The 23,461-nt window shown below is 50.5% G+C and overlaps 11 protein-coding genes across 11 annotated transcripts; 5 read left to right on the top strand and 6 right to left on the bottom strand.

The window, feature by feature from the left end:
- Positions 1-68: 68 nt before the first annotated feature.
- Positions 69-2,005, top strand: F9C07_11738 (chaperonin complex component, TCP-1 delta subunit; the record flags this gene model as incomplete). Its single annotated transcript, XM_041294486.1, has 7 exons — positions 69-116; positions 176-227; positions 280-302; positions 357-386; positions 442-471; positions 520-1,092; positions 1,154-2,005. The coding sequence occupies 7 exons, from the start codon at positions 69-71 to the stop codon at positions 2,003-2,005; spliced, it is 1,608 nt and encodes a 535-aa protein (XP_041148758.1).
- Positions 2,006-2,770: 765 nt separating this feature from the next.
- On the bottom strand, positions 2,771-4,297 carry F9C07_2075695 (uncharacterized protein; the record flags this gene model as incomplete). Its single annotated transcript, XM_041287090.2, has 2 exons — positions 2,771-4,005; positions 4,165-4,297. The coding sequence occupies 2 exons, from the start codon at positions 4,295-4,297 to the stop codon at positions 2,771-2,773; spliced, it is 1,368 nt and encodes a 455-aa protein (XP_041148759.2).
- Positions 4,298-4,775: 478 nt separating this feature from the next.
- Positions 4,776-7,979, bottom strand: F9C07_2286630 (uncharacterized protein). The gene is made up of 4 exons (XM_041294478.2): positions 7,084-7,979; positions 6,330-7,020; positions 5,998-6,278; positions 4,776-5,947 (listed from the first exon to the last, which is right to left on the bottom strand). Exons 2-4 carry the CDS (start codon positions 7,011-7,013, stop codon positions 5,335-5,337), a joined length of 1,578 nt encoding a protein of 525 aa, XP_041148760.1. The 5' UTR covers positions 7,014-7,020; positions 7,084-7,979; the 3' UTR covers positions 4,776-5,334.
- On the top strand, positions 7,980-10,241 carry F9C07_2286629 (glucosyltransferase). Its single transcript, XM_041294466.2, has 3 exons — positions 7,980-8,396; positions 8,447-8,609; positions 8,656-10,241. The coding sequence occupies exons 1-3, from the start codon at positions 8,159-8,161 to the stop codon at positions 10,034-10,036; spliced, it is 1,782 nt and encodes a 593-aa protein (XP_041148761.1). The 5' UTR covers positions 7,980-8,158; the 3' UTR covers positions 10,037-10,241.
- F9C07_2286628 (putative cytochrome c oxidase copper chaperone Cox17) lies at positions 10,242-10,972 on the bottom strand. Its single transcript, XM_041294479.2, has 3 exons — positions 10,757-10,972; positions 10,638-10,690; positions 10,242-10,573 (listed from the first exon to the last, which is right to left on the bottom strand). Exons 1-3 carry the CDS (start codon positions 10,779-10,781, stop codon positions 10,433-10,435), a joined length of 219 nt encoding a protein of 72 aa, XP_041148762.1. The 5' UTR covers positions 10,782-10,972; the 3' UTR covers positions 10,242-10,432.
- Positions 10,973-11,233: 261 nt separating this feature from the next.
- On the top strand, positions 11,234-12,487 carry F9C07_11743 (ran GTPase activating protein 1; the record flags this gene model as incomplete). Its single annotated transcript, XM_041287091.1, has 1 exon — positions 11,234-12,487. One exon carries the CDS (start codon positions 11,234-11,236, stop codon positions 12,485-12,487), a length of 1,254 nt encoding a protein of 417 aa, XP_041148763.1.
- An 890-nt stretch (positions 12,488-13,377) lies between these two features.
- F9C07_2109939 (prokaryotic phospholipase A2-domain-containing protein) lies at positions 13,378-13,779 on the bottom strand (the record flags this gene model as incomplete). Its single annotated transcript, XM_041294493.2, has 1 exon — positions 13,378-13,779. The coding sequence occupies one exon, from the start codon at positions 13,777-13,779 to the stop codon at positions 13,378-13,380; it is 402 nt and encodes a 133-aa protein (XP_041148764.2).
- Positions 13,780-15,080: 1,301 nt separating this feature from the next.
- Positions 15,081-15,995, top strand: F9C07_11745 (transcription elongation factor TFIIS/Cofactor of enhancer-binding protein; the record flags this gene model as incomplete). Its single annotated transcript, XM_041287092.1, has 1 exon — positions 15,081-15,995. One exon carries the CDS (start codon positions 15,081-15,083, stop codon positions 15,993-15,995), a length of 915 nt encoding a protein of 304 aa, XP_041148765.1.
- A 478-nt stretch (positions 15,996-16,473) lies between these two features.
- Positions 16,474-16,911, top strand: F9C07_2029043 (uncharacterized protein; the record flags this gene model as incomplete). The annotated part of the gene is made up of 1 exon (XM_041287095.2): positions 16,474-16,911. A coding segment is annotated over one exon (438 nt), but the record flags the coding sequence as incomplete, so codon positions are not given.
- A 134-nt stretch (positions 16,912-17,045) lies between these two features.
- Positions 17,046-18,270, bottom strand: F9C07_11747 (putative pectin methylesterase; the record flags this gene model as incomplete). The annotated part of the gene is made up of 2 exons (XM_041294494.1): positions 17,046-17,609; positions 17,668-18,270. The coding sequence occupies 2 exons, from the start codon at positions 18,268-18,270 to the stop codon at positions 17,046-17,048; spliced, it is 1,167 nt and encodes a 388-aa protein (XP_041148767.1).
- Positions 18,271-19,594: 1,324 nt separating this feature from the next.
- F9C07_2171288 (plasma membrane H+-transporting ATPase) lies at positions 19,595-23,126 on the bottom strand. Its single transcript, XM_041294495.2, has 3 exons — positions 22,509-23,126; positions 22,231-22,454; positions 19,595-22,164 (listed from the first exon to the last, which is right to left on the bottom strand). Exons 1-3 carry the CDS (start codon positions 22,876-22,878, stop codon positions 19,816-19,818), a joined length of 2,943 nt encoding a protein of 980 aa, XP_041148768.1. The 5' UTR covers positions 22,879-23,126; the 3' UTR covers positions 19,595-19,815.
- Positions 23,127-23,461: the final 335 nt, after the last annotated feature.

Genomic DNA, 23,461 nt, shown 5'->3' with positions numbered 1-23,461 from the left:
TTACCCCCCCATCTTTCCTCTTATTTTCCATTTTCGGTACGGTGTTTGGATAAGAGACAACTTTCAAAATGGCTACGGCAGTCTCTCAGGGGGCCGCTGGCAACAACGCCTTCAAGGTGCGTCCGTGTCGCAGAGAGAAATACTTGGCGTGGGACGGGTTCTAATAGTCGGGCAGGACAAGGAGAAGCCTATGGCTGTGCGGACGTCCAACATTCTGGCCGCTAGAGGTATTGATTACGCTCTGAAACTCTGGAAAATATGGTACTGACATGAAAACAGCCGTCGCCGATGCCATCAGAACGGTATGGATGTTGCAATAGTATGCATCCCAAATGAGGGGCTAACGTATCAATTAGTCTTTGGGACCTAGAGGAATGGATAAAATGGTACGACCTCTGGTATATCTCTCTCTAGAAGGATATGTGGCTCATACAATTCTAGATCCAAACACCCAAGGGCAACACGATTATCGTACGAATCCTACTTCCGAGCCAGCAACTCGAATGCTAACCCCCGCAGACCAACGATGGAAACACTATGTTGAAGGATATGAGCGTTATGCATCCCGCAGCCCGGATGCTCGTCGACCTGAGTGCCGCTCAGGATGTTGAGGCTGGTGACGGAACTACATCGGTTGTCGTAATCGCAGGAAGCTTGCTGGGTGCTGCAGAGCGTCTCTTGTCCAAGGGCATCCACCCCACCGTCATCTCGGAGTCATTCCAAAGAGCTGCAGCCGCAGCCGTCGAGATCCTTCACAACATGTCCCGCCCTATCAGCCTGGTCGACCGTTCCACTTTACTCCAGGCGGCCTCTACGTCTCTTTCATCGAAAATTGTCTCGCAGCACTCCGGCCTCCTTGGCCCTATGGCCGTCGACTCGGTGCTGAAGGTCGTGGATCCTAAGACTGCTGAGAACGTTGACCTCAGGAATATCCGGATTGTTAAGAAGGTTGGCGGCACAATTGAAGATAGTGAGATGATTGATGGTTTGGTGTTGAACCAGTCCGTTATCAAGAGCAGTGGCGGTCCCACAAGAATTGAGAAGGCCCGGATAGGTCTGATTCAGTTCCAGCTAAGCCCGCCCAAGCCTGATGTGGGTTGATTCTCTTCGAAAAAAATTATTGCATGCATTGCTAACAAAAGATGAAATACAGATGGAGAACCAGATTGTCGTCAACGACTACCGCCAGATGGACAAGATCCTCAAGGAGGAGCGTCAGTACCTTCTCAACATGGTTAAGAAGATCCAGAAGACGAAGTGTAACGTCCTCCTTATTCAGAAATCCATTCTCCGTGATGCTGTGAACGACCTCTCCCTCCACTTCCTCTCTCGTCTCAAGATCCTTGCCATCAAGGACATCGAGCGTGATGAAGTTGAGTTCCTGTGCAAGAGTCTTGGCTGCAAGCCCGTCGCCAACGTCGACTCTTTCACCGAGGACAAGCTGGGCACTGCTGACCTCGTGGAGGAGGTTCAGTCCTCCGGGGCCCGCTATGTCAAGATCACCGGCATCAAGTCCGCCCCTACCACCAACCAGACCGTGTCGATCGTCGCTCGCGGTGCCAACAACCTCATCCTGGACGAGGCGGAGCGTTCCCTGCACGACGCCCTCTGTGTCATCCGCTGCTTGGTCAAGAAGCGCGCCCTTATTGCCGGTGGTGGAGCACCCGAAATCGAAGTCGCCCAGACCCTCGCAAAGCGCGCCCGTGAGCTCACCGGCACAGAGGCTATCTGCTGGAAGGCCTTTGCGGATGCGATGGAAATCATCCCCACCACGCTGGCTGAGAATGCCGGTCTCAACTCCATCAAGGTGGTTACCGACTTGCGTCACCGCCACGCCCAAGGTCAGCACAACGCCGGTGTCAGCATCCGTAGCGGCGGTGTGAAGGACGATATCACCGAGGAGAACATCCTGCAACCTCTTTTGGTGAGCACCAGCGCGATCGAACTCGCCGCTGAGACCGTTAAGATGATCATGAGAATTGATGACATTGCCTTGTCGAGGTGATTTATGGCGGGGATAAATTGAAAAGTGGAAATGTATAGAAAAGGGTAGTGGTTGTATCATGACGAGTAATTCTTCCAAAATCAGATGACTATTCAAGCTACCTACATACCTACTTAGCCGCTTACCGGGAATTATAATATGCTTCATAAGTATCGTATGCGCTTCCAGGTCTATACCAAAGGATAACGTCAAGACACCCTGCCATATTTGACGCAGCAGTTTCAAAGACTTAGTCCTTTAATGGTTTACATTTTTTGATACCCCGAGAGGCAATGCGTGATGTCCATGTCACCTTTACGTCGGAATTGGCCAAAAGTGTCACTTTATTGGGAACTCCCGGCTTTAGTTAACTGCATTCATTTCTAGGGACCATTACGCCCAAATTTGATGAAGAGAAAGGGGTATAGATTGCAAGACACATGTGGAACTTATAACGCAAGCAGACCGTAACGCCAAAGATCAAAACCACATCGAAAGAACTACGAACAGCTCGGCCAGGAACTTTTCCTTCAAGACATCCCGAGACAGCCCATACATCACTTGGATATAATCAAAAGAGGTTGCTATGCAAGCAACACCAAAAGACATAAGGAAAGTATAATATAGGAACTGCCAAACAAAAGAAAAGAATATAAAGAATGGTGGGAGGGAAAATATGTGCATCCAAGCTCTCGTAACACCATATCATTGTAAAACTGTAACCAACGCCCATTCAGCTCATAGATACCTTTTAGATCCATCGCTGTCGTCCTTATATGGAGTAGTTCATGCAATGACTCCTGATCCAGCAGCTCCAGAGCTCCATCGGAGCCGCTTCAAGCCTCCCTTGATGGCTTCTTGGCCACAAGCCGCGGACGTTCTGCCACCAGAAAAATTGCCATCACCCATGACGGATCCGACTCCTGTGCTTGCCTCCATCCTTCCGACCTCACGGCCAATCACATAACCTGCTGAAAAGCTGATTGCCGAGAAGAGAACCACGACACCAGCGCTGATAACCCATGTCATAATCGTAGGACTAGCTGCCGAGTCTGCCGTGGTTGCCCGACGACTCTTCCTAGATGCCGAGGCGTGGTGTTCTCTCGGGGAACTAGACCGCCGTCTCACCTTCGGAGCGGAGGGAGAAGGGCGTGGTGAATAACTAGCCACGGTTGGATTATGACTCATGGGCCGCCTAGATGTGTTGGTCTCGACAGCCGATGTGGGCACTTCTTCAGATAGATGTTCCCCCATTGCAACTGACTCCGACACTAGTCGGAACGAAGCTGGCTGTGCTCGAGAAGGCCCCGAGGCTGGGGAAGGTTGGGGGTCGGATTTCGGCAGACCCCGTGCAGCGGCCGCACAAGAAAGAAGGGTGGAGAGACTTGAGCGGAGAGCAGCATCGTGGTCTGCCTGGTAAGACGGTGAAATCATATTGTATGGGCTATGCTGTTGTGATTGCCTGTGAGCTGGTCTTATGCCGGCCTGAGAGTTCCGTCGGATGGCCGTTTGACGGCTGGAATTCGATACTTCGCTAGGCTGAGGACGACGCCTCTCAACTGGCCTAGTCCAGGCTGGGTTTTGCGATGCCGGCGGATGGGAGAAGACATTTGGCTGTGGGACAAACGGGGACGAGCTGATTCGCATCCCCAGCGCTGTTGATGCATCATCCTCGTCACTCGAGGGAATATCCGACATCGACGGAGGCCCAGAGTGGGCTAATAGCGGACCTCCCAGGGGTCTTTGAGGCATGTCTTCATTGGAACTTGTCATAACGCGGTCCGATTCACTTTCACTTTCCTCGTACTCATCCTGACTACTGCTCTGTTCACGGGACGAATAGTCAACCTGAGCCGCTGTGACAGCAGCCAGGCGCTGCAGACGCCGTCGTCGACTACGATGATGGTATGCTCTCGACCCATGTTGCTCGACACGCAGACCCGTTGTGATGATGTCATCATTGGTAGCAATGGAGGAAAGCGACGAGGAGGAGGGCTGCGAGGCGACCTCGATCCACGAGTCTATGTAATACTGAAGTGAGTACATATTGCTATAACAGAAACGGTGATGCCTGGAATGAGGGGTGTAACTATATGCATGTTGTATGTGCAGGGAAGTTGCAGAAGAGGAGGCAAAGAAGCAAAGAAGACAGATATTTGTTCGCAGAATGAAGTACTTACCTTCGGATCTCGTGGGAGCAACACCGGATGGAGAACGTGACTGGAAGGGATTCCGATGATGAGCGTCTCGTGGCGCTCGTCGAGGCTCATCTGGTTGCACCTGACTTAGCAGGTCATAGTGGTTTGGTTGCATAGCGTTGTGTATCTGGTCGTTCAGAAGTATTGGGGGAAACAAAGTGGTGAAATGTCAGAGAAGACGGGGTCCCAAGAAATATAATAAAGTCGATGAGGATGGATGGGAAGGAGGGGTGTTTGCCGATCAATATCACATCCACATAATCAGACCACCTGTGGCTGTAAGGAAACCGTCCGAAGCGGTCAAGAATGGTAGACTGACCATAAGCCCAGGAAGGGGTTGAGTGTATGAAAGTGGGGGGAAGTGCGTGGGGAAAACCAAGTAAGTGGATTGATGGATGAGTTTATTTGCGTTTGATTATCTTATCAGGAGCGGAGACCACAATCAATTTAATTAGTTAGTAGTTCACATCGCCCATCAAAACCACGACCTTGACAGAGGACGAGTCAAGGTGGTTGGTTGAGATGCGGGAGGAGGGAAGATGTGAGGACGGGGAGTACTGGTCGAGGGCGAAGTAGAAGAAGTAAGTACTGGCAATAAGGAATGATGTCGATGCACAGCTGACTGCCTTCGTGCTGGTTTAAGTTCAATCAGCAGATCACCGCCGGGAGCCACTCACAGTTCACCCGACATCGGCAGAGGACCAGGTAGTAATTGAAATAGTAGCCACAATGACTTTCCGAAAACAAAACCGGGAATGCGACAAAAAGGAGAACAAAAGGCAAAGACCGACAAGAAACCTGGAACAAGGAACAAAGCTGAGAAGGACCGGAACTGTCCATGGGGAACACTTACCTGGCGATCACCAAGTGGCATTTGCCAAGGCTAGAGCCTTATACCTCTTTACACCGAGTTGGAGGACTGACACTATGGGGACAAAAACTATCACGAAGAAAGCGCATTCCTATTGAATCAATGACGATCATCCATTATTTCATTCTATCCAATTACAATAACCATGGGAAACCACAAGAACTTTTCGAGTGCTCAAAGCCAGTCAGTAGCAACAACCCGTACGTAATCATACAAACGATCCTGAATCCTGTTCAACGGAGATTAAAGAAAACAACGGTTCGTCAGGGTATCGTGTTAAATTAGAAGGTGACCTTAGTACCCTTGTACTCAGGGATACCGCCACGGGCCTTGTTGGGGGGACCACCACCACGTCCGCCAAAGCCGCCACGGCCACGGCCACCTCCACCACGAGGACCACCACGTCCACCACCGAAACCGCCACGACCACGGCCGCCGCCGCCGCCGCCGTTGTTGGCACGGGGAGTGCTGAAGTCCAGGCGGACCGGGCGGCCATCGATCTCGGCACCGTTCAGCTCGTTGAAGGCTTCGCGAGCTTCCTCAACCGACGAAAACTGGACGTATCCAAAGCCCTTGGGACGGCCCGACTCGGGGTCGGTCGGCAGGCGGATGCCCAGGATGCTTCCCTTCTGACCAAACACCTCGTGCAGAGAGTCCTCGTTAGCACTGAAGGGGATGTTGCCGACGAAGAGAGTGTCGCTCTCGGGGCTGGCCTGATCACCGAAGGAACGGGCACGAGCCTGAGCCCGGTCCTGGAAGCCACCCTGTTCCCTGTTGGCGGGACGTCCGGTAGCGTAATCAAGGTTGATCTTGCGACCGTCGATTTCGGTGTCCCTCTTAGCCTCGAAAGCCTTAGCGGCATCGACAGCATTAGTGTATTCGACATAGCCGAATCTGAAAGCGTTAGTACGGTATCGTGAACGATTCGGTGGAGAAATACTCACCCGCGAGAGCGGCCAGTGTCGCGCTCGGTCATGATACGAACACCAGAGAGCTCACCAAATTCCTCGAACTCACTCTGAAGCCAGGCCTCATCCACGTTCCAGGAGAGGTTTCCAACGAAGAGGTTGGCCGATGCACCGGCAGCAGGCTCCTCAGTCTTGGTCTTCTTGGGAGTGGCAGAGACATCCTCCTCAGCCTTCCGCTTCTTGGAGTCCTTGGCAGACTCTTCGCTGTCCTCAGACTCAGACTCAGAAGAGTCAGAGTCACTGGAATCGGAAGACTCCTAAAACTATAAGCATCCGAAATGACACAAGATATGAACAATACAACATACCTTCTTGGGAGACTCCTCGCTATCAGAGTCTGACTCGGACTCGGATGAGTCGCTGTCACTGGCCTCCTTAGCAGCCTTCTTAGGAGCCTCTTCCTCATCAGAAGAGTCCGACTCGGAGGAGTCGGAGGACTCAGCAGCCTTCTTCACCTCCTTCTTAGCAGGCTTCTCATCCTCAGACTCGGATTCAGACTCAGACTCAGAAGAGTCAGAAGACTCGGAGGAAGACTCCTTGGCCTTCTTGGACTCCTTCTTGGACTCCTGCTTCTGCTTCTTGGCGGGCTTCTCCTCCTCGCTCTCGCTGCTGGAAGCGTCCTCCATCTCTTCGTCGCTGTCAGAGTCGGACTCCGATTCAGAGGAAGATTCAGAAGAAGATTCAGAGGAGGACTTGGCAGCCTTCTTCACCTCCTTCTTGGCAGGCTTCTCCTCCTCACTCTCACTCTCGCTGCTGGAGCTGGAAGACTCCATCTCCTCATCGCTGTCAGACTCAGAGCTGCTGCTGGGAGTAGGCTCCTTCTTCTTGCGCTTAGACTTCTCGCCCTTGGAAGCGACCTCGCGAGCAATCTGCTTGCTCTTGGCCTTGGGAGACTGGGAAGCCTTGGAGACACCAGAGTCCTTGACCTTGCTCAAGGCCTTGTCAACGGGCTTCTCAGCACCCTTCTTGGTAACGGACTTAGTCTTGGACATTTTGAATCTGGCGACACCGACAGTTAGCTCATAGGATAACATGATCATACAGTGAGAAGGCAATACAAACCAAAGTATGATAAACCTCAAAGTATAAATCAAAGCAAAAGATTGTCTAATAATAAGATCCCACGAATGTGCGGCGAATCGTACAATCCCTCAATCACCCGATTTCAGAGAAAAGATTTCTCAGATACCCACAAATAACCCACAACGACAGTGTTCAAGCCCACAAGAGACGGACAGGAAATACGCAACTGTATAATGAAACCCACGAGAGTAACCCACAGATCCCACAAGAGATATTGCAATATGCCACAGCCCACAGCCCTCTGTATTAAGCCCACAGGATGTCTGTTGAAAGTGAATACGGGGGGGAGATTGGTAAGATTCACTCGGTAGGAATACTACTAAGTGAAAAGATATTGAAATGTAAAAGGCAAGGATAAATAATAAGTGAAGATGGAAAGAGAAAGAGGAAAAGAAAATTTCAAAAGCTGGAGCTCTGATAAGATGTGGACCTGGGCGGAACAGAGAAAAAAAAAAAAAAAACGGGGCTGGCAGAAATTCTTGCACACCGCCTACCAGACCCAGCGACAGACCAGTGAGGTGCTCTGTACCTATAAGGGACCAATCAATCAACCGGCAGAATTATTTAAACATCCATGCCGCCAATCGTATTAATAACAGCGATTATATATCGCTCAGAGAATTTAGAAAAATGCATTTTTATCTAAAAACCTACAAGAGAGAATTTCAATTGAAGCTAGCATTTATTGCTCAAATTAGAGACATCTCACTACGCAAGTGAAAAGGCCTATTACCCCCGATCGGAAGGTTCATGAGGTCCTGCTAGCGCAAACTTGGATTATTGACCGCCTAACTATTTAGGCTTGGCCCAGGTACTTCGAGTGGGGACAGAGTAGGTATTTGATTGGTGAAGAGTTTCCCACTGTATGTCATTCTCCGGAACCAACAATTGCATTGAGCTGGCCGCATCCATCTATTCTACTCCGTACCCCGACTCTTTCTTCTCTATCCGATTCACCAGATTTTGTCCTTAGTCTCATCTATTCCCCGGCTTGGTTTCGTGTGACAGATACGCAGTCAATGGGTCACCCTTAATCGCATCTTGTTTCGACAACATGGCTCCTCCCCCTTCTTCCTACCGCCCACGGAAGAAGAGAAAGTTCCCCTTGTCGTCCACCGGGTCAAACAACGCCCTTATTGTGGACGATGGAAACGGCAAACATACTCCTGCATTCCCTTTGGCGTCTTTCCTATGGGCTGCTCGCGCAGGTGTATCTCAATGGCTCATTCTACCTCTGATTTTGATGGCTGTGGGCCTGTTTCGCTGGGCCGTGAGTTTGTGGGGATACTCTGGTAAGTGGAACGATCCCCCGGTGAATGAGGCTTGTTCCTAACCCATGTAGGCTTCCAAGTACCCCCGATGCATGGCGATTTCGAGGCGCAGAGACACTGGATGGAGATAACAATTCATCTACCTATGTCAAAATGGTACACATACGACCTGCAGTACTGGGGCCTTGACTATCCACCATTGACTGCGTATCATAGCTGGCTGTTGGGAAAGATGTACGTGAATGCTTGATACCGCGAGAATTGATGCTGATAGTGACAGTGGTACTCTCTTTGATCCCTCGTGGTTTGCTCTGGATGAGTCCCGTGGCTTCGAGGATCCTCAGCTGAAAGTATACATGCGTGCTACGGTGGTAGTCTCCGAGTATCTTATTTTCATCCCGGCAGTTGTCAATTTTCTGCGCCGATACACACAAATGCATGGAGTCCCCGTATGGTCCGCCTCTGTCGCCCTGGTTGCTATCCTTTTGCAGCCGTCGACCATTTTGATCGATCACGGCCATTTTCAATACAACACGGTGATGCTGGGGTTTGTTGCTGCAAGTCTGGATGCGATTTTGGCAGGACGCATGCTCTGGGCATGTATCTTTTTCGTGGGTGCCTTGGGGTTCAAGCAAATGGCTCTATATTACGCTCCCGTCATGTTCGCTTTCCTTCTGGGAATCTGTGTTTTCCCTCGGATTCAGCTCATCCGCCTTGTTTGCATTTCCCTGGTTACAGTTGTCGCATTCGCCGTTCTTATTGCCCCACTCGTGGTGAGCGCAGTCAGTGCTGGTGCTCAGAATGAGTTGTCCTCTATTCCGCTGCCTCCCCTACTACAGGCGCTGCCTATCAAGCTAGACAAGAGCTCGATACTTTACGCACCCTTGCTTCAGCTGACGCAGGTCATCCACCGAATCTTTCCGTTTGCTCGTGGTCTGTTCGAGGACAAGGTTGCAAATGCTTGGTGCGCCATCCACACATTCTACAAACTCCATCGATTCGAGGCGACTCTGCTTCAACGAGTGTCATTGGGTGCCACGTTAGCATCAATCTTTATCCCCTGCGCCATAATTTTCCGTCACCCACGTGCCTCTTTTCTTCTTCCGGCCTTGTCTACCGTAGCCTGGGGATTCTTCTTATTCTCTTTCCAAGTCCACGAGAAGAGTGTTCTGCTACCCTTGTTGCCCATGACGCTCATGCTGTCTGGCGATGGGGGTTTAAGCAAAGAAACCCGCGCATGGGTGGGGTGGGCCAACATGCTTGGCTCTTGGACGATGTTCCCTCTTCTGCAGCGCGACGGCCTCCGAGTTCCCTATTTCGTCATGACATTCCTCTGGGCCTATCTACTTGGCCTTCCTCCCGCCTCTCTGGAAGTTTACCGTAGCCGAAGCTCTTCGGATGACCCCTCGCCGCTCCTCGAACCTCACATTATCACCAAACTTGTGCATTTGTGCTTCTATCTTGCCATGGTTGCGTGGCATGTGCTAGAAGCCTTTGTTCCTCCTCCGCCTGGAAAACCCGACCTCTGGGTGGTACTCAATGTGCTAATCGGTGCTGGCGGATTTGGACTTACGTATCTGTGGTGCCTACGGAAGTTGGTTTTACAGTGCTGGATGATTGGGCGCAAGGTGGAAAAGGATACGCAGAAAAAGAACCAATAATACACACAAGCGTTTGTTTCCCACGTTCAAGGCAGATCGGAAGGTTAATTTGAGAGATACCCATTTTCTTTTCAAGGGCGCCATGCATAGCTCTGTGATTTGTATATAACACTTATTGCGCAACCTACACCAACCATATCCTATCTACACAGAAAAGCCGAGACAGCTTAAAATGAAGCTTTAATACAGGACACTTTTCTCAAGTTAAACCCCCACAAATTTTGATCAAGAGTCATATTTTACAATCTAATTTATCTCACAAGAAAGGAGAGTTTCCACCAACCATTACAGCAATACAAATCTAATATACAGTCTATGCATAAACCCGAATCCCAAAACACCATGCAGTGAAAACCAAGCTGCGTGCAGTTGATCCTATCCCCTGTAGCGAATAATTTAGACCTTGAATCCGTATCCAGCCATACAGGCCTTGTACTGTTCAATCATGGACTTGCATTCTTGCTGGGGGTCGTCGGATTTCGAGAAGAGCATGCAGTCGTCACGGGCGGTCTTTTCAGTTTTGCAGACGCAGCAGGGCTGTATAAATATTTGATTAGCATCGGGTATAGAGATGTGTCGAGGAACGTCCGGGTCATTGTACCTTTGGCTTCTCGGCAGGCACCGGGGTAGGTTCGGGGGTCTTCTCTGTAGAACCTGGGGTGGTTTGTATGTTAATGAGTGGACTTGCGGAGAACCGGAGGTCTGGAGAAGTTGGCTTACTGCTGGAACCGAAGAGCCACGACATGATGGAAGGTTTGTTTTGGAGGGTTGATGGGAGGAATTGACTGAGGGGGGTATATCAGATGGTAGGCTTAGACGCGAGATGGCGACAAATTGTAGATGAATCGATCTGGAATTGAAAAATGATGCTGATTAATGCAATGATGCGATGCGCAAATGGCGGCACTGGTTGCCGTGGATGCCTGGGGCGGCGATCGCAAGTTTTGTTATGGATCGGATTGGGTTTAGCGTGAGATTTTGGGTTCTTCATTGCAGGTGCATATCATCCCGCTTGACCTATTGAAGTTTTTATTCTTCTTTCCTTCGCACTTTCTCTTCTTTTCCACACTCTTTATATCTTTCACTGGGGCTTTACTTCATATAGTCGTCTTAGACAATATACTGATCACCGTTTTCGTGCTGTCTTCTCAGATTGTCTCATTTTGATACCAATTCCACCCCTGAAATTACCCCGCCATGGCCCCTCCTAAGGTCTTTTCTCTCGAAGGCAAAGGCCTCAAACTGGACACCGCTGAGGATGTCGAAGCCCATATTAAGCCTCTGGTCGAAAGCACCGATTACACTGAAATCCGCCTTGGTGGCAATACTTTTGGCGTGACAGCCTGTGAGCGCTTGGGTGCCGCCTTTTCCACCCAGAAGAACCTGGAAGTCGCTGAACTTGCCGACATCTTCACCTCGCGTCTGATTGAGGAAATCCCCATCGCTTTGACTCACCTTTTGAAGGCGCTCCTTGAGATCCCGACTCTTCACACCGTCAACCTTTCCGACAATGCCTTCGGCAAGCGAACCTCGAAGCCCCTTGTCGACTTCCTCTCTACCCACGTTCCTTTGCGCCATCTGATTTTGAACAATAATGGTATGGGCCCTGATGCAGGTGTGGAGATTGCTGGAGCGCTGGAGGAGCTCGCAAAGCGTAAGGATGAGGCCCGCAAGGCAGGAAAGGAGGTCCCTCAGTTAGAGAGCATTGTCTGTGGTCGGAACCGACTGGAGAATGGAAGTATGAAAGCATGGGCACGTGCATATGAGGTGCACGCTGCAGGAATGCGCTCGGTGAAGATGACACAGAACGGAATTCGTCAGGAGGGTATCTCCAGCCTGTTGAGGGAGGGTCTTCGCCACGCCAGCAACCTTGAAGTCCTTGACTTGCAGGATAACACCTTCACCATTATGGGCTCCACTGCTCTCGCTGAGGTGCTTCCAGGCTGGACTTCCCTGCGCGAGCTCGGTGTCGGTGACTGTTTGCTCTCCGCTCGTGGTGGTGTCAAGGTTGCGCAAGCTTTGGCTGGTGCCAAGAACGAGAAGTTGGAAACACTTCGTCTGCAATATAATGATATCACGGCCGAGGGTGTTAAACAGTTTTTGCACGCGACCAAGACCGCACTGCCTTCGTTGCGTCGAATTGAGCTGAACGGAAACAAGTTCATGGAGGAGGACGACAACGTCACTGAGTTGCGCGAGATCCTGGAGGCTCGTAAGGAAGAGCACGGCAAGGATGACGACCCGGAGGAGATGTGGGGTGTGGACGAGCTGGATGAGCTCGAAGAGGAGAGCGACGAGGAAGAAGAAGAGGAGGAGGAAGAAGAGGAAGAGGAAGAGAAGGCCGAGAAGTTCGTGAAAGACAATGTTCAGGCCGAAGAGGCCAAGGTCGCTCAGAAGCAGGACAAAGAAGTTGACGAACTTGCCGAGGCTTTGGGAAAGACTGGTCTGTAAACACGTCCTGGCTTGACCGATTATTCGCCTACTCCCGTCATTCCCCATATACAGGATGCAGCGGCGGTACCTACTCGCGCGCAGTAGCTGCGGTCATGTCTAATGATGTGTCTAGGGCCGGCTGGCATGCGTCCGTTGGTCACGGCCAAAAGAGTCCATACAATGAGCTCCGGAAAAGACCGTATCAACGTGCCAGCTGAAGTTGCCCTGACACCGCTCGCCATGAGTTGCACCCGCGCTTGGATACGGCCGACGCCCTTTGTTTCATGCTTCATGCCCCTTGTCACGCTCGCATCTTGGTATTTTTCAGGGACATTAGATTAGACAACTATTGGCCTGTTCCAACCATACGACCTACATTTTGCCCCAGTGATGTATATAATGAATCAAAAATGAGAATGAAATCCATACGCAAGAAGTGTTACGTGGAAGAATAAGTACCTCATCTGGGTGATCTGGACAACAATATTCAGATGGTTATGCTAGCTTGTGATAGATACAACCCTGGACAGTAGTACATTTAATCCGTCAACATGTTATGCAAAATCTCTGAATCTATCTGTTGTTGTTCAGGGTAAGATTGTGTCTTATAATCCAGGTCAGACTTCGTGGTCCGTTGCCACTCAAGGTCTCATATATGTATCATGTTATTAACAAAGGTGGTGACTCCCCTTTACTGGGCGTCTTTTGCACCTATACCTAAAGAAGTTCATCCAACTCCCTTCTCTTCGCTGCATCTTTACCACCATGCCGCCCCGAAGCACGGTAGTACAACCGAGCCAACTTCTTGCAAATTCCGACAGCGCGTCCTAATTCACATTGATAGTAAAGACTAAACAGTGAATCAAACGTCAGTCCTCCAGACTCTCAATATCCAACTGCCATAAGAATCAACAGAAGCAGATTCCAGGGGAGAAGGAAGGAACGAAAGGGAAATCATACTCTTCTTTGAATCTAAGATCTATCTGCGCTTTTGCGGCCTTGGTGAAGCGCCCTTGTATTCGGTAGTTCTGGTAACCGAAGTCATGGCGTTCACACGCCCTTTGAAAGGGGAATCCGAGAGGGTTACTCGGAGCCCTTGTGCAGCCATCAGAGTACCAGTCTAACTGAGGAGGGTCGTTTGCCTCTCTGCGAGCTGTGAAGTCGGGCAGCTCGAGGCCGAACATAAGCTCGTCGGTGATAGACTGGAGGCGCTGGCTTTCTGAGAGGCTTGTAGCGCCTTCATTTGGTGTGGGGAGGGGGATGGCTAGGGCGGTTGGGAGGAGGGCAATGAGAAAGCTGTTAGCCTTCATTGCGTTATAGGGGTTATAGAGAGTTGGGGGTTGGCTTGTCAAGCACAAATAGAAGATAGAAGCTTGTAGCACCCCAAGAATGATATATAGGCGTATGAGAGCCGTATACGATATACTGATAAGAGCTTGTGGAACTGGAACATAGAGAGAGAGAGAGAGAGAGAGCCTAATGCTCTTTCTATTTGTGGTCAGATGCTACCTATGTGAAAATGATCTCAGTCTTTCTTGCCTGGCGTAGACGTCAACGCATCGCAGTGATGACATGCCCTAGTGTAGCCCGCTTAATCCCCCACACCCCGCTGACCCAAATATTACATGCTCCAGTCCATTGGATTACCAGCTTGACCACAAACGCGACTGATTCCAGCGAGCCTTGGATTGTAGCGAAGACTTTTAGCCTGAGTCATACTCTTTAGTCTGGTCCATTGGCGGAGCATTCCAATCAACAAGGCTAATGCCAGATAATCATTAGAGAATAGAGCATAATAGGCACTGCTTCCCTTTGAGGATATTGGTGAGGTCTGCTTGATGTATAGATGTAGAACATAGATCGGAACCGGAGAAACAGCTCGGGGGCAGGCAGAGATTCTGCCATTTCTTACCGTTTTTGCTTAGAGGTCGATAGGAGACCATTCCGAAAGAGGCAATCTAGGCTTGGCGTGGAGTAATGGGAATCGCGCGGAATCGCAGCCTTTATAAATTACTTCCGACTTTCACCTCTTCTTCCTCCACCACTCCATCCTTGATACCATCTCCTCAATCCCCCCTCTCGTTCGACCCCGTGTCTGAGGAGTGTTTCAGCATTCGCTCATCCCAAGCCGCACCTGCGATCATTTGCGCCGGCTCTTGAGCGTCGTGGTGAACTTTGTGAAGAGTGAGTGCTAAATCCCCCTCTTCCTTGCATTCCATTCACCGTCGTCTGCCGTCGGCTACTGCCAAAGCCATCCGGGCGCCTGATACAGCATATAAATCGCGCATAAATTGGAGAAGTTTCATGATTTCGCAATAATGGAGTTTCCTAAAGAGGCACGTGCGCATGGGTTGTCCCGCCATACTCCAGCGCCCAGCGACGTCAGCCTTTTCTCTGAATGATGGGTAGCTCGGGAAGCTTCGTATTCTCTATTGGCGATCTCATGAGTGGTCTCCTTCGTCGAAATCTTGAGCTCATACGATTCATCATCTTATCCTGGCTTGACTGGTTATTCTATATCGGAATTTTCTCTATTTTGCGCTAATCATAAGAGTTTCATCTGACAGGTACTTCGAAGTCTCCAGCCTCTCGTTTAGATCACATTGACATCATGCCCTTGGAAGCGAAGGAAATTGAGCTCAAGGCGAAGGCCTTGACGAAGGCCGCCACTCAGAATGAACCAGCAGCCAACATTGTATCCTTGCTTAAGGAGCTTCAACAAGGTGTGAAGGCGACGGAGGATCTGCTGCGATCCACCCGTGTGGGAATCATCGTCAACAAGTTCAAACAGCACAAGTCGCCCGAGGTCTCCCGCTTGTCCAGTGAAATCGTGTCCAGGTGGCGGAATGAAGTCAACAAGCAGAAGGCGAGTGGATCGCCCGCACCCAGCCAGCGTTCAAGCAACTCGCCGCGCCCGGCCCAGAACGGAACCGCTTCACCTGCCGGTACGACGCCTACGGACAAGGCTTCCAAATTATCGGTTGCCCCGGATAAACGTACATGGAAGGCGGATGGTGTGGATATCAACCAGACGGGAAATAAGATTCGTGACAGTTGCATTGGGCTGATGTATGATGGACTGTGTCTGAACTCGACAGAAGCTCCACGTAACGTTCTGTCCAAGGCATCCGCCGTTGAGGCCGCAGCATACAAGTCCTTGGGCCCCGAGACCAAAGAGCAGTACCGTACCAAGATCCGCAGTTTATTCCAGAACCTCAAGAACAAGTCGAATCCATCTCTCCGCATCCGTGTCCTCAGCAACGACGTGACCCCCGATCAGTTCGTGCGCATGTCACACGACGAGCTACGCTCCGACGAACAGCGCGAGAAGGACGCAAAGATCCAGAAGGAGAACATGGACAAGGCAATGGTCGCCCAAGCAGAGCGCAGTATCAGTACCAGTCTGCAGTGCGGCAAGTGCGGACAACGCAAAGTCACATACACCGAGGCCCAGACACGCAGTGCAGACGAACCGATGACTTTGTTCTGTACTTGTCTAAACTGCGGAAAGTCCTGGAAGCAGTAACTTCTTTTTTTTTTTCGATCCTTACTCTTCTATTTCTCTATTTTTCTCCAATCTCTTGTCCCATTCATCTTTCCACCCTATTTCACCTTTACCTTCTATAGTTGTTTTATCGAGTCTGTCCAATTACGCTACGGCGTGGAGTTTGGTTGCTTAAAAGAGGTCGTCATTCTCGGGGGCAAGCAGGTTGAGCCCCGCGAGTTTTTATCATTAACCTTACATTTTGACTATTTAGTGCCGGTAGATAGATGATTAACGAAGTGCGTTGACTGCTCACAATCAATTAATCAAGACAACATAAAGATATGATATTGATATTCAAACCCATCGACGTCATAGTGAAAACACTCCCCTCACTCAACCCCAAATAACAACCACCACCACTCACAACTCGCCAACCTAAATCCCCAATTCACGCAATTGCCAATCCCCAACACTCAAAACAAAATAGAAAAGAAACCAGAAACCAGAAATGAACCCCCGAACCGCCCTCCTCAACCGCACCCGCACACTATGCCAAAACTTCTCCACGAGCGCCCCCCTCCCAACCCTCCTCTCAAACTTCACCCAGAACCCCCCACCGACAGCCCTCGAACACGGTCTCCCGCAACTCGCCCCCTTCCTCGGGCGCCCATTCACCGGCCAAGAAGGACTAGAACGCTACTTCGGGCTCCTGGGTGAGCTGCTTACGATTGAGAAGATGGAATTTGAGGCGGAGGAGAAATGGGTCGTGGATGAGAGGGCGATGGCTGTTTCGTTGCGGGGGGAGGCGAGGTTTCGGTGGAATGAGACGGGGCAGGCTTGGGATGAGACGTTTGCGTATCGGATTGGGCTTGCGGAGGAAGGGGGGGAGGTGAAGGTTGTTGTTTATGAGGTTTGGGCGGATACGGGGGCGGCGTATTTGGCTAGGGTTGGGGGGTTGGATTAGGGGTTATTATGGATAATTTATGTCTTTTTTCTTTTACTTGTTTGTTTGGTTGGTTGGGAGGAAGGGGGAAGTTGTATGATATGATTGCAGAGATGTGTATTTGGTGTATGATAATTGTAATTGAATCAGTTCTTGTCCACACTCAGGTCGATCCAGCCGATATTTCCGAATCTACCGTCTGGGTACTGGAAGACTCTTGCTGGGGAGCTGTATCTTGCGTACTCCTTGTCGTCCATTACTATCGTGACGTTTCCGTCTTCTCGTCCTGTGGCGTTGAATCCTGGCCCGGAAGCCTTGTACTCGGCCATGACGGTGTCCTTGTTCAAGCGCCCCTCGCCATCAACGATCCAGTCAATGTACCCAGCCGGAATGATACTCGCGTCTTCGGAGGTGCGCGCGAATATGGACCGGTGCTGGCTATTCCAGGGACGACCTAGGGCGCATTTACCCCGGATCTCAGGGGCTATGGATGCATTGGCTGCCTTGACGGTAGAATCGACGATGTACACGCCGTAGTTGTTGGTGAAGGTAGTGTTAGTTCCTTTCCAAGCTGTGATACCGCCGCCGCAGTTGCGCAGAAGAATCTCAGACAATTGGATCCAGGCGGTGCCGAAACCGTAAACAAAGTCTGTTTGGCCGGCGATGATGCTTTTATGGAAGTATGCGTTTCCGAGTTTGCCCACGTAAACCTGAGTTCGTTGGTTAGTTTCAGTTCACATTCGACTTGCAAGAGAATTGAAAGCGTACAGTGTCCTGGTAAGAATAGAATCCGCAGTGGTAGAACCCGCCATTGGCGCGACTGAAGCTGATCGCATGCGCCGGTCCATCGGAGTAGTCTCGCCATGTATTCGTGAAATCAATATTGTATGCCCGGAAATCGATATTGCCGAACGGTGTATCCTCTGGCACGGGATACCCTGTCGTGCCTGATCCCGTGTAGCTTGATTCCAGCGTGGGCGCGACGGTCAGGACGCTCGAGAAGACATTATCCACTGCCTGGCCGGTATTGTCATGGTTCGCTTGGGCCCAGGTAAGAGTGACTTTGTTTTTGGTAGCGTTGTTAGGATCATCAGTCTGTCCGAGGAGCGTAACAGGCCCGGACCGAGTAACATTTACTTGCTCCTTGTACGTTCCGGGGAGGATGAGGATAGTCTGAGTGGTGTTGTCATTGGGAAGGGAGAGAATAGCGTCTTGCACGGAGGTGAAATGAGCGGAGGGGTCAGTCTTGGAGACAAGAATTGTTCCTTCAGGGCAGCTGAGGGCTGTTTGGCAGGCGTATCTTGAAGTTTTGAGAGGGCTGGCAGATGCCAAAAGGGCACCGACCAAGAGTGATAGCCCAGATGAACGCATGGTGGCCAAGCTGTATGGTGGGAATCCGCTGTTATGAACAAGTAATCCCTCTCACGCTCATTGCCCCATGCGGAGTTCATCTTTTATACTTCATATCGGAAAATCTGTCTCACGTTCTTTTACCCCGGGAAAAATTGTGGAGAGACACATAGTAGTAAACTTAACGCGGATCAACGCCGTTGGTCAAGCATACGCAGAGTACTCCGACTATCACAAGGCTTATACATAATCCAAGAGCTTGTATAACTGCCCCAGTCACTAATTGGACGAATCTGGGGGTTCTGGGGAATTGATCACTCCGCATTTGGGCGTGAATTTCCCCAGACCAGGAGACGGAGAAATTCGATGCAGTATGCGGAGAATTGCTTTCCACCTGTTAGCATCCTTAGTCTAAGGATTAAACAACGGGAGTACTTTTTGTATATCAAGCCAAGTATAACACGGCCGGCATATCAATTGTGGATTGTAAACTTCGAGATGTTTTATCATTCTATTGCTTTGAATACTATGCCCAGCAGTGGGGGTCTAAAGGCGACGTCGCTATACGGGGTGCAGTATGCAGAATACATGAGGAAGAGAGCACTGGTATAGGCTCAGAGAATCACGTATCACATAAAGCTGATGAGTAAGAACGCATATGCACACTTTTTAAGTGAAAGTAAAGACAAGGCAGTAAGAAGATGAGTGTGTCTTGAACTGACTAGAACGACACCGTACTCCGGCAGGTGACTTCCACTTTGGGACAACATCAGACCACTTCAGGCCAAGGGAATGGGTGCCTCAAATTACAGGCCAATAACCATCCCACTGAGGGATTTTCTGCTTCTTTCCTTCTGTTTCCTTCTCTCACATGGACCCCAATACTAGAGCGGGGCGTACCTTGCAGCAGTTGTTCATATGATCAATACTAGTCCGTCGCGGTGGACCGAACCCACCACAGCTCGGAGCTGGCCAGCTCAGCTCCAAAGAAACGCTAGACCAAACTACTACCCACTGCGACTACTGCATGATCCAAATACTGGATAATCTACCTCGGTCTTTTCGCTTTATCGGGCGTTCTCCGAGGTGTGATTGTGTGTCCGCGCGGTTGATATAATGAGGGCCCACCGTACCTGCCAAGAGGGGCTCTGTGTGCGTTGAGTGGACCGTGTCTGAGATGAGACTGAGCGCAGTAGAGATTTGCCGATCCGAATAATAATCAGGGGAAGGGAACAAGCCCCAAGGTGACCTTAGCGAAAGGGAAGGAAGAACCAAAAAAGGGAGAAAAAAGAGAGCAAAGAAGTTTGTTAAAAAGTGAATTACTAAAATTGCAAAAGAGAAAAAATTCTTTGGAAACCCTTGATTTGACTAATTTACCACTATTAATGACATACATACATGATAAAGAAAGGAAAATTCACTCTATAAACGTAGAGCAAAGTAATAAAGGCATAAAAAGTCTATAATACGGGGTAAAATAATAAAGCCGGTGCACCAGCTCATGCATGTATGCTCAAGTGATATCCAGATCGGATAATATTAAATGAAATGAGCGTAATCAAGCGTTTACTCCTCCTCTTCGACCTCAGCACGGGCACCCAGCATGTAGCGGGACTTGCCGTGGGCATCAACCTCATGCTCGATAGCCAGCTTGGAGAGGTGGCTAAGCATGTTCTCAATCTTAGTGTCAGCCTTGGAGCGGTTCTTGCGGCCAAGGTTGTCAAGAGCAGGGATGATGCTAAGGAGGTAGTAGACGACGGCAATGATGACGGTGACACCAATGGAGTAAGCCCAGATGACAACGACAGTGACAATATCGACGTCACCGTTGATGGAGAACTCAGCCTTGCTGGGAGGGCTGGTCTGCTCGTACTCGCCGGAAAGCCAGCCGAACACACAGAACAGGGTAGAGAGGACATCGACAACGAAGATAGCACCGACCAGCTGCCAAGAGGGCCAGGTCTTACCACCACGGGTAACGAAGATCAGCCAGTTCTCAGTAAGGGCAACCTCGAGGAAGAGCATCTCCTGGGGAGAACCGAAGTTCTGGATCATACCACCGTTGGCCATGAAGAGAGAGGCACGCATGATCCAGGTGGCACCAGCAAGCAAGACACCAAGAACGACGGAGATGACCCAGATCTTAGGAAGCTGCCACTCGACAGGACGCTGCTCGAAGTGGGCATTATCGTAGGCAATAGCAATGGTAGCCAAATCAGCGAAGAGGGCAATGAAGACAATAAGATCAGCACGGATGGTCTCCTCAATGATGATCATGGAGGTAACAAGGTAGATCTCAAGGTGGAGACACAGAGCAATACGGTACTGAATGTAAGCCTTCATACGCTGGAAAATCTGACGAGCGAGCTTGATAGCATCAACGATGGTGGAAAGACCGGGGGCAAGGAAGACAATATCAGCGGCGGCCTGGGCGGCTTCAGTGGAACCCTCGACAGCGATACCACAGTCAGCCTTCTTGAGGGAAGGAGCATCGTTGACACCGTCACCAGTCATGGCAGTCAAGTGACCACGCTGCTGAAGCATCTCAACGACCTGGTACTTGTGCTCAGGGAAGACCTCAGCGAAACCATCAGCCTTCTCAACAAGGTCGTACTGAGCAGAGCCAGCAAGACCACCGTGAATAAGACGCTCGGAGTCGTAAACCTTGGTGCTCAGGGCAAGCATCTTGCAAGTTTCCTTAGCGATGGCAAGAGCATCACCAGTCAACATCTTAACGGAGAGACCAAGGTGCTGAGCCTCAGCGATGGTGTGGGCAGTATCCTCACGAGGGGGGTCGAACATGGGGTACATGCCCAGAAGCTGCCAGGGCTCACCCTCCTTCTGGACGGCAACACCAAGGGAACGGAAACCACGGCGGGCGAACTCAGCGGACTTCTCACGGAACTTGGCGGCCTCCTCCTCGGAGCACTCAGACATGTTCAGGATAGCCTTGGGAGCACCCTTAGCACAGACATAGCGGACACCGTCGCAAGTACAGATGGTGGTGATACGCTTAGAGACAGGGTCGAAGGGAGTGTACTTCTCGGTGATCCAGTTGCGGGCGAGGATCTCACGGGCCTTGGGGTAACGACGGAGAGTAAGGATGGTAACCTTGTCGATGGGGTCGAGGTTCTTGACGTTGTGGTTGGAGGCAATAGCAGCGACAGCCATCATCCAGTTAACATCGACACCCTCGTTGACGTAGGGCTCACGGATGGAGAGCTGGTTAGCAGTAAGGGTACCAGTCTTGTCAGAGCACAGGATATCAACACCAGCAAGGGATTCGATGGCAGTAAGCTTCTGGACGATAGCCTTCTGCTCAGCAAGGTAGGCGGCACCGACAGCCAGGGTGGTGGTGGTGACGACAGGAAGACCGACGGGGACACCAATGATCAGGAGAATAAGAGTCCAGTGGAGCAATGTGTTGTCCTGGTTCTCAGGAGTAGCGATCTTCAGGTGACGGTAGAAACCACCGATCCAGGCAGCGAGAATCCAGAACATGACGAGAACGAGGAGAGAAGTACCAATGTTGTCCATGACAGCCTTGAAGTGACCGGAATCAGAAGCACCCTGGACCAAAGCAGCGGTCTTACCGACGAAAGACTGCTTGGCGGTAGCGACAACAATACCATAGGCCTTACCACGCTTGCAACCAGTGGTGTAGTAGCAAGTGTCAGCCATGTACTTGTCGACAGCAAGAGATTCACCAGTGATGGCGGACTGGTCAACAGCGACGAGAGAGACGCCAGCACGGGCCTCAATACCAGTGTCGTCCTCCTCGTCATCCTTCTCCTTGAGGGTGTCATCGTTGGCGGTGGCGAGGTATTCCTTGTAGGTCTCGAACATCTCAGGCTTGGTGTAGTCGCAGATAAGGCGGACATCGGCAGGAACGACGGTACCTTCCTCAACAACAACCTGTAGAGCGAATTGGTTAGTCAATTGAATCCAAAAATTTAGAAATATAACAAGCCGAGCACATACGATATCACCAGTAACAAGCTCACGAGCGAGGATCTCCTGCTCTTGTCCATCACGAATAACAATAGCCTTCATGGCAATATCACCCTTCAGAGAAGCAACAACATCGGCGGCCTGCTTTTCCTGATACCAACCGACGACAGCGTTAAGCATAAGAATACCGATAATGACACCCAAATCGATCCAGTCACGAAGACCAGCAGCAAGCAAGACAGCAAGTTCCATAACTAGTGAACAATTAGCGAGGCGGTGATTCTAACGCATAGCTGTCGCAAACATACCATAGAGAATAGGACCACGGAAGTAACCAATGAACTGAACAAAGAAGTTGGTCTTCTCGGTAGTCAGTTCGTTCCAGCCAGTGCGCTTGCGACGAGCCTCAATATCGGAGCCGCGGAGACCAGCACGCAAGTCGGTCTCGAGCCACTCATCGGGGCAGACGAAGCCCTCCTCAACGCCATCGCTCTTCTTCTTCCACCAGCTCTTCTTCTCCTTCTTAGCGCTCATAGCACCAGCAGAAGAGGTCGAGCCACGGCGCTTGTCGCGAGCGGTCGAGATATAACGGTTGAGAGCGGCATACTCATCGAGGGTGGCGCCGTCACGGTCACCATTCTCCACGTCGGGAGCATAGGAGATTCTCCGCTCCGCCATTGTTGCTTCGGCTCACACAGCCTTTAGGGACCCAACAATATGAGACGATGCAAACAAAGTATGGCAGGAATGGCAAGAGTCGGAATTCCTATAGAGAGAAGAGAAGAAGGGAGGGGAGGGGGTGGAAGGGATGTACTCTTTAATATGTCTGGATGGGGGGGGTGAGAGATTGATTTGCACGGGACCTGAACAAACACGTCTTGGTCTCTAAGCTCCAACGGGCGACCTTCCCTGTGCGTAAGCCCACTTTTTTTTTTTTTTTTTTTTTTCTTTTTTCTTTTTTCGTTTTTTTTTTGGGTTCTGAGTTTCGGGGTGGTGTGGCCGGGTGCAGTAGCCACTTTGATTGAAAGTTCACTGTCCCTGAAAGGCCGACCCGACCTCCGACCCTCTTTGGGTCCAATCCTCCCACGCACACACATTTTTTCTTAACGGGACGCCCTCGCGAGCAGATTTTTTATTTTTTATTTTTTCCACTTTCACATATTTTTCATTTTTCATTTTTCCCTTCCCTGAATGGCTCGTTTCTCCAGAACAAATATGGGCCCCTACCGCATTCAGTTTAGTCTTACCCTTTGGAAAACTC

Source organism: Aspergillus flavus, chromosome 6 (genome assembly GCF_009017415.1).
Source record: "Aspergillus flavus chromosome 6, complete sequence".
In the NCBI taxonomy this organism is placed as follows: domain Eukaryota; kingdom Fungi; phylum Ascomycota; class Eurotiomycetes; order Eurotiales; family Aspergillaceae; genus Aspergillus; species Aspergillus flavus.
The sequence above is the reverse complement of the archived record's forward strand: the minus strand, read 5'-3'. Positions and strand labels throughout refer to the sequence as shown.